Raw genomic sequence first — 13398 nt, forward strand, 5'->3', positions numbered from 1 at the left:
CAAAAAACCATCAACTTTTTTCACAGAGCTGGAACAAATAATCCTAAAATTTGTATGGAACCAAAAAAGACTCCAAATAGCCAGATGAATGTTGAAAAAGAAAAAGATTGTGTGGCATCACAATCCTGGACTTCAAGTTCTTTTACAAAGCTGCAATCATGAAGATGGTATGGTACTGGTACAAAACAGGCACATAGATCAAGGGAATAGAGTAGAGAACCCAGAAATGGACCCTCAAGTCTATGGTCAACTAATCTTTGACAAAGCAGGAAGAAATATCCAATCAAAAAAAGACAGTCTCTTCAGCAAATGATGCTGTGAAAATTGGACAGCCACATGCAGAAGAATGAAACTGGACCATTTTCTTACATCATACACAAAAATAGACTCATAATGGATGAAGGATCTAAATGTGAGACAGGAATCCATCAAAAGTTCTAGAGGAGAACACAGGCAGCAACCTCTGTGACCTTGGCCACAGCATCTTCTTGCTAGCCATGTCTCCTAAGGCAAGGAAAACAAAAGCAAAAATGAACTATTGGGACTTCATCAAGATAAAAGCTTTTGCACTGCAAAGGAAATAATCGACAAAACCAAGACAACTGACAGAATGGGAGAAGATATTTGCAAATGTCTTATCAGATAATGGGCTAGTATCCAAAATCTATGAACTTACAGAACTCAACCGCCAAAGAACAAATAATCCAGTCAAGAAATGGGCAGAAGACATAAACAGACATCTCTCCAAAGAAGACATACAAATGGCCAACAGACACATGAAAAGATGCTCCACATCCCTCAGTGTCAGGGAAATACAAATCACAACCACAATGAAATACCACCTCACGCTGGTCAGAATGGCTAAAATTAACAATTCAGGAAACAACAAATGTTGGTGAGGATGCGGAGAAGGGGAAGCCCTCTTACACTGTTGGTAGGAATGCAAGCTGGTACAGCCACTCTGGAAGACAGTAGGGAGGTTCCTCAGGGAGTTAAAAATAGAGCTACCCTACGACCCAGCAATTGCACTCCTAGGTATTTTCTCCGAAGATACAAATGTAGTGATCTAAAGGGGCACCTGTTCCCCAATGTTCATAGCAGCAGTGTCTATAATGGCCAAACTGTGGAAAGATGGAGATGTCCATTGAAAGATGAATGGATAAAGAAGATGTGGTGTATATATACGGTGGAATATTACTCATCTATCAGAAAGGATGAATACTTATCATTTACATCTATGTGGTTGGAACTGGAGGGCATTATGCTAAGTGAAATAAGTCAGAGAAAGACAATTATCATATGGCTTCACTCATAAGTGGAATATAAGAAACAGCACAGAAGATCATAGGGGCAGAGAAGGAAAACTGAAAAGTTATCAGAGAGAGAAAAACCATGAGAGACTCTTAATGGTAGGAAACAAATTAAGGGTTTCTGGAGTGGAGTTACATGGGGGCATGGGGTAATTGGATAATGGGCATTAAGGAGGACACGTGATGAGCACTGGCTGTTTTATACAACTGATTATTGAACACTACATCTGAAACTAATGATGTACTATATGTTGCTAATTGAATTTAAATAATAGTAGGTAAATAAGATAAAATATTCTTTAGTAAATGCTTGTTGGTAATAAAACCAGGTTTTGATCTCCAGCCTATAGACTTGCAATATTATATAATTTTTTCTACATTTTACTGCTGTTCCTCTCACACCACTTTAGGGGTGTCTTTGACCATACCCACTTTACTTTCTGTTTCTCTTATTTCTTATACCTCCCCTGAGGTGCTACAAATTTGATTGCTGTTACTGTAGAATCCATGAACCCTAATGACTTCATTTGACTTCTTATCCTACCTGGCCCATGTGGGCATGATCAATTATTTCAAAAACTACTCTCTTTATTGTCAATTGAATTAATAATTCTTTGTGGATGTATCCGATAATATAAGAGTTATAAAGCTTCCTGACCTTACATTACTTATTACTCCAGAATCTTCTTACCTCTTGTCTTTATAGAGTCTCTAACCCTAATCTTGGGTCATTATGTTTTTGCCTCAGAATAAAGTCATAAATCAGGTTAATGGGGTGTGGGACACATATATGTTGCAGAATTTCATTTAGACTGTAACCACATCTTTTTGTAAAATCTATTACTTTTTTTTAAATGTTTTTTTCAAATCTCTTCCATTCCTCTCAAAATATCAAGTTGCTTTTCTCATTTAGATCCCCACTCTTAGTGTATGGTCTTGCCTTCTACTTGACTCACTTTTGTCTTTAGTTGCTTTCCGGCCCATGCTTCTTTCTGGGAATCAGAGACCCCTTGAAGTCCTCTTGATGTTGTTGAAGACATTTCAGCACTTTACACAATATTTCTGTCATGTAAGATTTTTCTTAAGTTTCATTGCCAAGAAAAGTTGTCACTCTTAAGCAGCTGATTTGTTTTGAATCTATATACACTGTAAACATTTTGACTGATCATGATTCTCGTTTTATTTTGTCCATTGAAAACTCAGATCCGCTTTTACTGTCCACACTAACAACTGTATATTTCCCCTGACATTTAATTTCATGTAATAACCTTGGCCCTGGTTTCATCTTTTTATATAAAATTCTATTAATATTTTCTTCCCTGCCTTCTTCACCTACTTTTTGTCATGGTGGATTGCATGTGTTTCTTTTGTTTTGAAAAGGTAATATACATACGTTTTAATAACATTCAATAGAACAGAAAGCACACATAGAAAAATAAAACTCAATGTAGAAGATAATTAGCAAAATGAAAAGCTGTTTGTTGTGCTGAGGTTTCAGAAAAACTGTCAGAAGTCATTTTAGTAATAAGTTTTTTAGCAGCAAGAGGAAGAAGTAAAGGTTCATTTTAACTACTAGGACTTGGCTGAGCTTGTTATAGCTCTGTACACAAAGAAGCATAAATGGTATTCTGATAAACTATTGCTACTTAATTTATACTAATTGATAAGAGTTTGATGAACCATCAGCTTTTCTCACTGGCCATTGTTCTATAGCTTTGTGCAACTACCTAAAAATTTTTTTTAGAAATCTTGAAACTTAACTCCAGAGAAGATTCCTAGTTTTCATTGAAAAAAAGGTAAACATTTATAGCTTAAGCAAATGTCTCGTTTTTTCTTTGGGTGTTAAGAACATAGAAACAAGTAGAGTAGTATAGAGAAAAATACATCAGTCCTTTTTTGTTGTTTCCATAACAACTCTGACTCATAGAGTAAAGTATAGTACAATATAACCACAACAATAAAAGGTCTTATTAAGTCAAATCAAGGAAGAGGGGGTGATCAGTTTTTCCCTTAGATATAATAGCATTTTTTTTTTTTTTTTAGTTTCAGAGGTAGTGTTTAGTGATATAATAGAAAATTTTTGAATGCCCACTATATGCCATGCTCTGTACTTATTCATGGAATATTGGCCAGGGACTTTGCTAGGAACTGGTAAGCAAAACAGACATGCTGTCTGCCCTCATTTAATATTCACACTAACTCTATGTAAGTATGTTATGGCTGAGAAAATTTGAGGCTCAGAGAGGTTAACCAGATGGTCCAGAGTTGCACAGCCAATAAATGGTGGAGCTAGGATTTGAATATAGGTCTGTCTTATTCCAAAGTCTGTGTTCTTCCACAAAATTACAATACTGCGTACAAGTGTGCCAGAGGGGTGAGGGAGTGCAAGTTATATAAAGGCATGGAACCCAGTAATTTGCATTGCTTCGATGAACCTGCTGTTTATCTGGCTTGGATAATCTTGTGTAGATGATTGCTGCAGCCTCCTCACTGGCCCCTCTACAGTCTGTTCAAAATGTAGCAGCGAGAGTGACCCTCCTAAAATACAAACCCTATCAGGTCACTCCTCTGTACAGAAACCTCCAGTGGAGGTTCCCCTCCCTATACCCGATTGCTCCTTCCTCCATACCTTGAAATAGCCACAGCCATTGCTATTAGTTTGGTGTATATCCTTTCAACTTTGAGTAGTGGTTTACAACATTTTTATTTAAACAAAAATAGTTTCAACTATATGTATTCTGGCAAATTGCTTTTCCCCTTGTATTTACAGTTGAATATCATATCCTGTGTTCTTAACATGAGATATATTCCCTTGATATATATTGTGATAAAGTAGAATGAGGAAAGTTTTGTGTTTTTATGAGTTCCAAATTACATGACTGTTTTGTCATACTGCTGTATAATTGTGAATTTTATAGTTATAAATAACATCTTTTATAACAATTATATTTTTGTAGCTACAGCGTGAAATAACTCATTTTAAAATTACCATTGCCTCTGGGTACCTGGGTGGTTCAGTCAGGGAGCATGTGACTCTTGATCTTGGGGTCATGAGTTCAAGCCCCATGTTGGGTGTAAAGATTACTTAGAAATCTTTAATAAAAAGAAAAGAAAGGGGCGCCTGGGTGGCTCAGATGGTTAAGTGTCTGCCTTCAGCTCAGGTCGTGATCCCAGGGTCCTGAGATTGAGCCCCGCATTGGGCTCCCTGCTTGGCAGGGAGCCTACTTCTCCCTCTCCTTCCACTGCTCCCCCTGCTTGTGCCTCTCTCACTCTCTCTGTCAAATAAATAAAAATAAAATCTTAAAAAGAAGCAAAAAAATGCCAAAATTAAATTACAGTTGCCATAACAGTGTAATATTAGTTATGCAGTAAGATTTATCACCACAGCAAACTCCTTTTTTTTTCTTAAAGATTTTATTTATTTGTCAGAGAGGGAGCGGCAGGCAGAGGGAGAAGGCAACAGAGGGGGAAGCGGGATGCCCGCTCAGCAGAGAGCCTGATATGGGGCTGAATCCCAGAACCCTGGGGTCATCCTCTGAGCTCAAGGCAGAAGCTTAACCAGCTGAGCCACCCAGGCGTCCTGAGAGCAAACTCTTAACTATACATGACATGACATGACATGACGTAGATGCTTAAATTATAAGTAACTATTAGAATTTCTCCTTTACTATAGTTAACCCTAAGTTGAGCAATTTCAACTGCTTTTGTTTCCCCTCATTAGTAGAGATACTAAGGGTACGTAAACTAAAATGCAGGAGAACTGATGGCCAATAATGGAGCCAGTGGACTTGGCTCTACATATTCAAGGCTAATTAGTTATTTGATAAATGAGATGTACTATTACAGGTAAAGACTACAAACTATGTAAACTAAGATTTGCTTTTGATAGAAAATAGGATTTCATTTATTTCCCTGTTTAGTTTTGTATTAAATATGTTAAAACCTTATTATTTTTAATTGCAGTCTCGAGTTATAGCTCTTCTGGATTGGGAGCTTTCAACCATTGGTCATCCTTTGTCGGACTTAGCTCATCTCTCCCTGTTCTACTTTTGGCCACGGACAGTCCCAGGGATAAATCAAAATTCTTACTTTCAAGAAAACATAGGTATGAAACCATAATGTTGCCTAAATTGCTATTAATATAAAATTGTATTTATTCTTCATAATTAAAAGGTAAGATTATATTGTAATTTTAGATAAATAGCTTTTATTTGTTTCTTGAAATGTTTCTCTCTTTTTTTTTAAGATTTTATTTATTTATTTGAGAGAGAGAGAGCATGCATGAGCAGGGAGCCTGACTTGGGACTTGATCCCAGGACCCTGGCAGGGATCGTGACCTGAGCCGAAGGTAGACGCTTAACCAACTGAGCTATCCAGGCGTCCCTCTTGAAATGTTTCTAAATCATTTTATTCTTGGTTTTTCTCAACAATAGCATTTCACTTTTAGTAATTTATGATAAAATGTAACCCTTTATATACATCATTCTTTCGGAAATCAGCATTCAGAACATGTTTGTTATGTGGATTAATGGTTATTCAGTTTTATATACATATGCAGTATTATTACATTTGAAATCTTCACCATGATATCTTTGTTAAATTTTATGGTGTTTGCTGTTTTTTTAGGGATACCATCATTAGAAGAACTGATTTCAATATATTGCCGCTGCAGGGGAATTAATTCTGTTCTCCCTAACTGGAATTTCTTTCTTGCCCTCTCATATTTTAAAATGGCTGGAATAGCACAGGTAATTGATTGTTCTTAACCTATTTTTCACCATTATTAATGTACTGTTCACAATATTTTCTGGTCTTTAGGAGTCTTATGCTCTTTCTCCTTAGATCATTTTGCTTTTGGTAATGACAAATATCAGGAATGGGTGAATATGAACCCAGAATTTACAGAATAGGAATTTGGCAAGGGAAAAAATTGAGTAGCAAAATGTGTTATCATTTTTTGGTATGATAAACTTAAAAGATAGGAAGAGAGAAAGAAACAATGATAAAAAGAGAAAAGCATATGAAGATTGGTTATTTCCTGAATATCCAATTTAAGAAAGAGCTAAAATCTTTTAAAGATGTCTGCTTCAAACTATAAAACCATTTATTAACCAGGTCTGGTGATGAGGAAAGAAATGCTTTTGCATGTCCCTAAGCCTAGCATGGTACCTAGATTATAGTAGCCTCTTAATATATATTTTTGGGAGAATAGATGAGTAAAATTTTCCATTCTCTAACAATGTCATATTTATGTGATTAATTTTAAGAGGAAATTGAGCATAAATTCAGTTTTTTTAAATTACAGCTTAATCTAAAATGTATTTTTTTTAGAGGGGGGAGGGGCAAATGGAGAGGGAGAGAAAGAATCTTAAGCAGGCTCCACGCCCAGCACAGAGCCTGACATAGGGCTGGATCTCACAACCCTGAGATCATGACCTGAGCAGAAATCAAGACTCCGATGCTTAACCGACTGAGCCACCCAGGCGCCCCTAAAATGTATTCTTCTTTATACTGATTTAGTTTCCATGTGCTTTGAACCTCAGGAGTTTATTTAAGAAATTGAGATGCTTCATCAGTGACAAAGTGCTAGGGCTTGGAGGAATAAGTAAATAGGAGATTTTAGAAACAAAAGAGAATGGAAAAAGGGTTAAGGTTTTTTCCCCTTGTCTTCAGAGTCCATGCTATCCATGACCTATTGAAATGTCTTCTAGGATATAGTTGTATTACATCTCATCCTGTATTTTAGAATCATGTTAATCATGTTGGTTGGATGGGTTTCTCAAAAGAGGATTTATGGTATGTTTTTTATATTTGTCAGTTTCCACAAATCAGATACCAAATGGGATTTGAACTTAAAATGTATTTTCATTTCAAACAAAAGTTTGACTTGGGTTATGTTGTAATTAATATGTATGTCATAGACTATATGTGGTAACAGAGATGATCATAAACATTGCATTCTAGCTATAAATATGAAATTGGAAATGATGAAAAGACTGTTAGAGTGTTTTAGTGCATAAAGAATTACATAGAGAAATAAAACTAATTAAATTCAGTTGATTGTGTTAGGGTGGGACAAGCACAGAACATGGAGAAGAAAGAAAAACTACTTAGCATTCAACTAACCCTGTTCAAGGCGACAGGTAATTAAACTAGGACTCCAAAAAAATGAGAAAAAAATTTCTTAGAGATCATCTCATTGCCTTCTCTTTAGTTTTATAGTTTTGTTTTGTGGTGTTTTTTTTTAAGATTTTATGTACTTATTTGACAGAGAGAGACACAGGGAGAGAGGGAACACAAGCAGGGGGAGTGGGAGGGGGAGAAGCAGGCTTCCTGCTGAGCAGGGAGCCTGATGTGGGGCTCGATCCCAGGACCCTGGGAACATGACCCGAGCTGAAGGCAGACGCTTAACGACTGAGCCACCCAGGTGCCCCTAGTTTTATAGTTTTTAATTTCATTTTGGTTTATTTAGATTTTCCCCCACTATAACAGGAGAATAGTGATCTTTTTTTTTTGGTAAGATTTTATCTATTTATTTGAGAGGTAGAGCGAGAGAGAGAGAGCACAAGGAAGGGGAGCTGCAGAGGGAGGGGGAGAAGCAGGCCCCCTGCTGAGCAGGGACACCCTTCCCCAGCCCCCCATCACCGGACTCTAGGATCATGACCTGAGCCGAAGGCAGACACTTAACCGACTGAGCCACCCAGGCGCCCCAAGAACAGTTTGGCATCTTTGTTAACTCCTGAGTTCATTATCAAGTTTGATTTGATTTCCAGTTACAATTCTGTTAGGATGAGAGTGTGTTAAGCAAATGATGCATGTATAACTCTTTAATTTAGGGGAGTATAATTATCCCTATGTGTAAATAATAGAGTTGATGGTCTGATTTACATCTTAATACCTTGTGAGTTTAGTGACTCACATAGCTGGGAAACTGAAGAGACTGGATAGCTGAAGAACAGTTTTCAATGAATCTTAATCGCTCTGTGTTAATTTACTTATAGGGAGTATACAGTAGATATCTTCTAGGAAATAATGCATCTGAGAATAGCTTTCTGTTTGCCAAGATTGTGCAACCTCTGGCAGAAACTGGATTACAACTTTCAAAAAGGTAAGAAAAATCAATTCGTGGCTAATTCAAGTTAGACCGTTTATTAGATATATGAAGGTTGTAAACTTCAGGGGGATAGGGACTGTTTTTATTGCTTATACCAGGATTACTGCTGCCAATCAAAGCAGTTTTTTGGTAAATATCTTCTATGCCTGAAAAAAAAGAAAATAATCCAGATTCGTGATTAAAAGTATTTTTTTTTGCCAACTTGAGCCTATAAACTTTTAAGGATATAGATAAAATTCTCAAATGTTTCTTTCTAATATTTAAGTTACTTACATTTACCTATTCAAAATTACATATTATAAAAGATGATATATTAATGTTAGAAGTTTTGCTCTTTCAACATATTTAAAGAAATTTTACTCAGTCATTTCATAAGTGTCTTTGAAATCCATATCTCAGTCAGTGGAGCACTTTTTGAGGCATCTAGTTCACTTGCCAACCACACACTCCCATCTAAACGATGTGATAACTAGCACTTACGGAATGCATGGTGATGCTGTCCCTGGAAATTCCATCCGGGCCACAGGTACCCAGGGCATAGCAGCAGGACAGTTATGTTTTACAATTCATCCTATAGACGGATGTTTGTGTTCTTTCAACATAACAACTGACAGTGTTGCTCTTCATAAAGATCTTTATAATGACATCCAGTAGTTGTATTTGTAAGGAACATACTAAGAATAATAACTACATTTGTCTTCAGTTCCTTCACTTTCTTTTTGAGAGATTGTGATAAGTGACTTTAATAAAGATTCAAAACTACCACTGATTGAGATCGGGCCAGACTTATGTTTTACCCACATAGTGCTTTCAGCATTGAGGTTTCATGTTCAAAATAAAGTGATTCTACATTCACCCCATAGTGTGAAAAACTTAAGTAATTCCAAAATATGGCAACTCCTGAGGGATATTTTGAGGAGTTGGAGAAGACTTCACATTATATTCAGAAATATATAATAATGATTTGGTACACCTTTGTAACTTCTTCTTTTCTTTTTTTTTAATTTTTTTTATAAAGAACTTTCAATAGTACATCACCACAGATTGATACTTCCCAGCAGTTGTTTGTACAGAGTAAGACCGGCCAGGCAGTTCTTGCTAGGGTGAAGCATTTCATGAAACAACACATCCTTCCAGCTGAAAAGGTAAATGCTGTATAAACAAACAGAATGTATTTGTGTTCAAGGACTGTTGATGGATTATGTCTGTTATCTCTGCTTTTAGGAGTATCATGGTATTCTATTTTTGTAGTCAGTCCTTACCTCATTCCCCTCCTCACCTTAGCACTGAGCTGCTGTAGAAGCTGATAAGCTTCTAAAATATGTGAAGGAAATGCCACAGATGAATCTTTGGAATTAAAATTTAGTCAAAGGGGGATTAACTGTTGTAAAGTTGAGATCCTAAATATATTAGAGTAAAACATTACTTCAGGACCTTTAAAAAGAAAAGATTTTATTTATTAATTAGAGAGAGAGAGCGTGCGAGCACACTCGACGGGGGTGGAGCAGAGGGAGAGGAATAAGCAGACTGCACCAAGTGGGGAGCTCCACGCAGGGCCCAACACCACAGCCCTGAGATCATTCCCTGAGCCAAAATCAAGAGTCAGATGCCCAACTGACTGAGCCACCCAGGCACCCCAGGGCCTTTTCATAAGGCAGTGACTTTCAGGTGTTTGTTTGTTTTTATGGCCCCCTTTGAGAATTAAGAAAACTGTAGACTAAACAAAATGGACATAGCCAGAAAATGTTGTATATCATTTCAAATCTGTTCACAGATGCTACCACACCTCTCCCCACAGGCTACTACTTTGAGGTGTTAAGTTTCAGAAAGTTCACCGAGGGTAGAGAAGTAACATGGTACATTCATTCATTCAGTTAACATGTAATTATTAGGTACCTGATAATGGGTTAGGCATCTGGAGAGCCATCAAAAGTAAAAGAACAAGACAGAGCTAATGCTTTCACAGAGCCTACACTTTAGCACAAAAGAAAGACATTCAATAAGAGATGATAATTCTGTGAAGAAAAGATAAAAGCTCTTATGAAAATACATAAGACAGGTGGGGGAAAGTATATGTGAGTTGAACACTGGTGTAGAAATTATAAGGGTTTAATTTTAGTCCATTCCTGCCATAAGTTGGGTGATCATGAACAAATGATTCTAACTCTCAGTGCCTCAGTCTTTCATCTGTGATGTGCATAGGTATGAGTAGATATACAGTAAATTTTCATTTTAATTTTCTATGATTCTGACAGCTCTCTGAGCTAGACCAGCAAAATCAAGTAAGAAACTGAAAAAGACCAAAATTCTTTAAACAAAAATGTTCACAGTTGATATTTGTTTATAGGGCAGTAACTATTATTGCTTGAACTACATAAATAATTATATTTTTAATAAGAACTGGCTGAGATGTATTTTGCTGACATTTGGGTATAGTTTTTTTAAGAAAATACTACTTAGATATTAGGAAATTCTATCTAAAATAGTCTCCTCTTACCAGAGACAATATACAGAAACAGGGACTTTACAAGTAATACAATGGCACTAAATTCATATCTTTCAATAGTTCCTCTGAATCTAAATGGGCTAAACGCCCCAATCAAAAGACAGAGGGTATCAGATTGGATAGAAAAGCAAGACGCATCCATATGCTGTCTGTAACAGACTCATCTGAGACCCAAAGACACCTCCAGACTGAAAGTGCAGGGGTGGAAAACCATTTATCATGCTAATGGACATCAAAAGAAAGCTGGGGTAGCAATCATCATACCAGACAAATTAGATTTTAAACCAAAGAATGTAATAAGAGATGAGGAAGGACACTATATCATACTTAAAGGGTCTAACAAAATCCAACAAGAAGACCTAACAATTGTAAATATTTATGCCCCTAACATGGGAGCAGCCAATACATAAGCCAATTAATAACATTATTAAAGAAAGACATGGATAATAACATATTAATAGTAGGGGACTTCAACATCCTACTCACAACAATGGACAGATTTTCTAAGCAGAAGATCAACAAGGAAACAAGGCCTTTGAATGACACACTGGACCAGATAGACTTCACAGATATATACAGAGCATTCCATCCGAAAGCAACAGAACACACATTCTTCCCAAGTGCACATGGAACATTCTCCAGAACAGATCCCATACTTGGTCACAAATCAGGTCTCAACTGGTACCAAAAGATTGGGACCATTCCCTGCATATTTTCAGGCCACAGTGTTTTGAAACTTGAACTCAATGACAAAAGGAAATCTGGAAGGAACTCAAACACTGGCAGTTAAAGAGCATCCTACTAAAGAATGAATGGGTCAACCAGGAAGTTAAAGAAGAATTTTTAAAAATTCACGGAAACAAATGAAAATGAAAACACTGCTGTTCAAAACCTTTGTGATGCAACAAAGGCAGTCCTAAGAGGGAAGTACATAGCAATACAAGCCTTTCTCAAAAACTTAAAAAAGTCTCAAAAACACAAGCTAAGCTTACACCCTGAGGAGCTGGAGAAAGAACAGCAAAGAAAGCCTAAACCCAGCAGGAGAAGAGAAATAATAAAGATTAGAGCAGAAATCAATGAAATAGAAACCAGAAGAACAGTAGAACACATCAACGAACTAGGAGCTGGTTCCCTGAAAGAATTAGCAAGATTGATAAACCCCTGGCCAGACTTATCAAAAAGAAAAGACAAAGGAGTGAAATAAATAAAATCATGAATGAAAGGGGAGATATCAGAGTCAACACCAGGGAAATACAAACAATTTTAAGAAGATATTATGAGCAACTATGTGCCAACAAATTAGGCAATCTGGAAGACATGGATGCATTTCTGAAACTTGTACACTACCAAAACCGAAACAGGAAGAAGTAGAAAACCTGAACAGACCCATAACCAGCAAGGAAGTTGAAGCAGTCATCAAAAATCTCCCAACAAACAAGAGTCCAGGGCCAGACGGCTTCCCAGGGGAATTCTTTAAAGAAGAACTAATACCTATTGTTCTGAAGCTGTTTTGAAAAATAGAAGTGGAAGGAAAACTTCCAAACTCTTTCTATGAGGCCAGCATTACCTTGATCCCAAAACCAGACAAAGACCCCATCAAAAAGGAGAATTATAAACCACTATCCCTAATGAACATACATGCAAAATTCCCACCAAGATGCTAGCCAGTAGGCTCCAACAGTACATTAAAAGGATTATTCACCACGACCAAGTGGGATTAGTTCTGGGCTGCAAGGGTGGTTCAATATCCACAAATCAATCAATGTGATACACTACATGGTTAAAAGAAAGGACAAGAACCGTATGACCCTCTCATAAAATGCAGAGAAAGCATTTGACAAAGTACAGCATCCTTTCTTGATTAAAACCCTCCACAGTGTAGGGATTAGGGGAGCATACCCTCAATATCATCAAAGCCATCTGTGAAAAGCCCACAGCAAATATCATTCTCAATGGTGAGAAACTGAGAGCTTTTCCCCGAGGGTCAGGAACATGACAGGGATGTCCACTCTCACCACTGTTCTTCAGCATAGTCCTAGAAGTCCTAGCCTCAGCAATCAGACAACAAAAAGAAATAAAAGGCATATGAATCAGCAAAGAAAAAGTCACACTCACACTCTTGGCAGATGACATGGTACTCTATGCGGAAAACCGAAAAGACTCCACCCCCAAATTACTAGAACTCATACAGGAATTCAGCAACATGGCAGGATATAAAATCAATGCACAGCAATCCCTTGCATTTCTGTACACTAACAGACAAAAGAAAGAGAAATAAGGGAATCGATTCCATTTACAATTGCACCAAAACCCACAAGATACCTAGGAATAAATCTAACCAAAGAGGCAAAGGCTCTGTACTCAGAAAACGATAGAACACTCAAGAAAGAAATTGAGGGAGAAAGAAAATGGAAAGGAAAGGGGAAAATGGAAAGGAAAGGGGAAAATGGAAAGGAAAGGGGAAAATG

The 13398-nt window shown here is 37.0% G+C and overlaps 1 protein-coding gene across 2 annotated transcripts in view; it reads left to right on the forward strand.

The window, feature by feature from the left end:
- Nucleotides 1-13398, forward strand: part of ACAD11 (acyl-CoA dehydrogenase family member 11) — a 96888-nt gene that overhangs the window by 24864 nt on the left and 58626 nt on the right. For both annotated transcript variants that reach the window (XM_040636809.1, XM_040636810.1), the window contains 4 exons: nucleotides 5274-5415; nucleotides 5937-6058; nucleotides 8312-8418; nucleotides 9443-9569. In XM_040636809.1, the coding sequence (XP_040492743.1) occupies nucleotides 5274-5415; nucleotides 5937-6058; nucleotides 8312-8418; nucleotides 9443-9569 (498 nt within the window). The remainder of the gene's footprint in view (nucleotides 1-5273; nucleotides 5416-5936; nucleotides 6059-8311; nucleotides 8419-9442; nucleotides 9570-13398) is intronic.

This window comes from Ursus maritimus, unplaced genomic scaffold (assembly GCF_017311325.1).
Source record: "Ursus maritimus isolate PB19 unplaced genomic scaffold, ASM1731132v1 scaffold_20, whole genome shotgun sequence".
NCBI classification, from domain to species: Eukaryota; Metazoa; Chordata; class Mammalia; order Carnivora; family Ursidae; genus Ursus; species Ursus maritimus.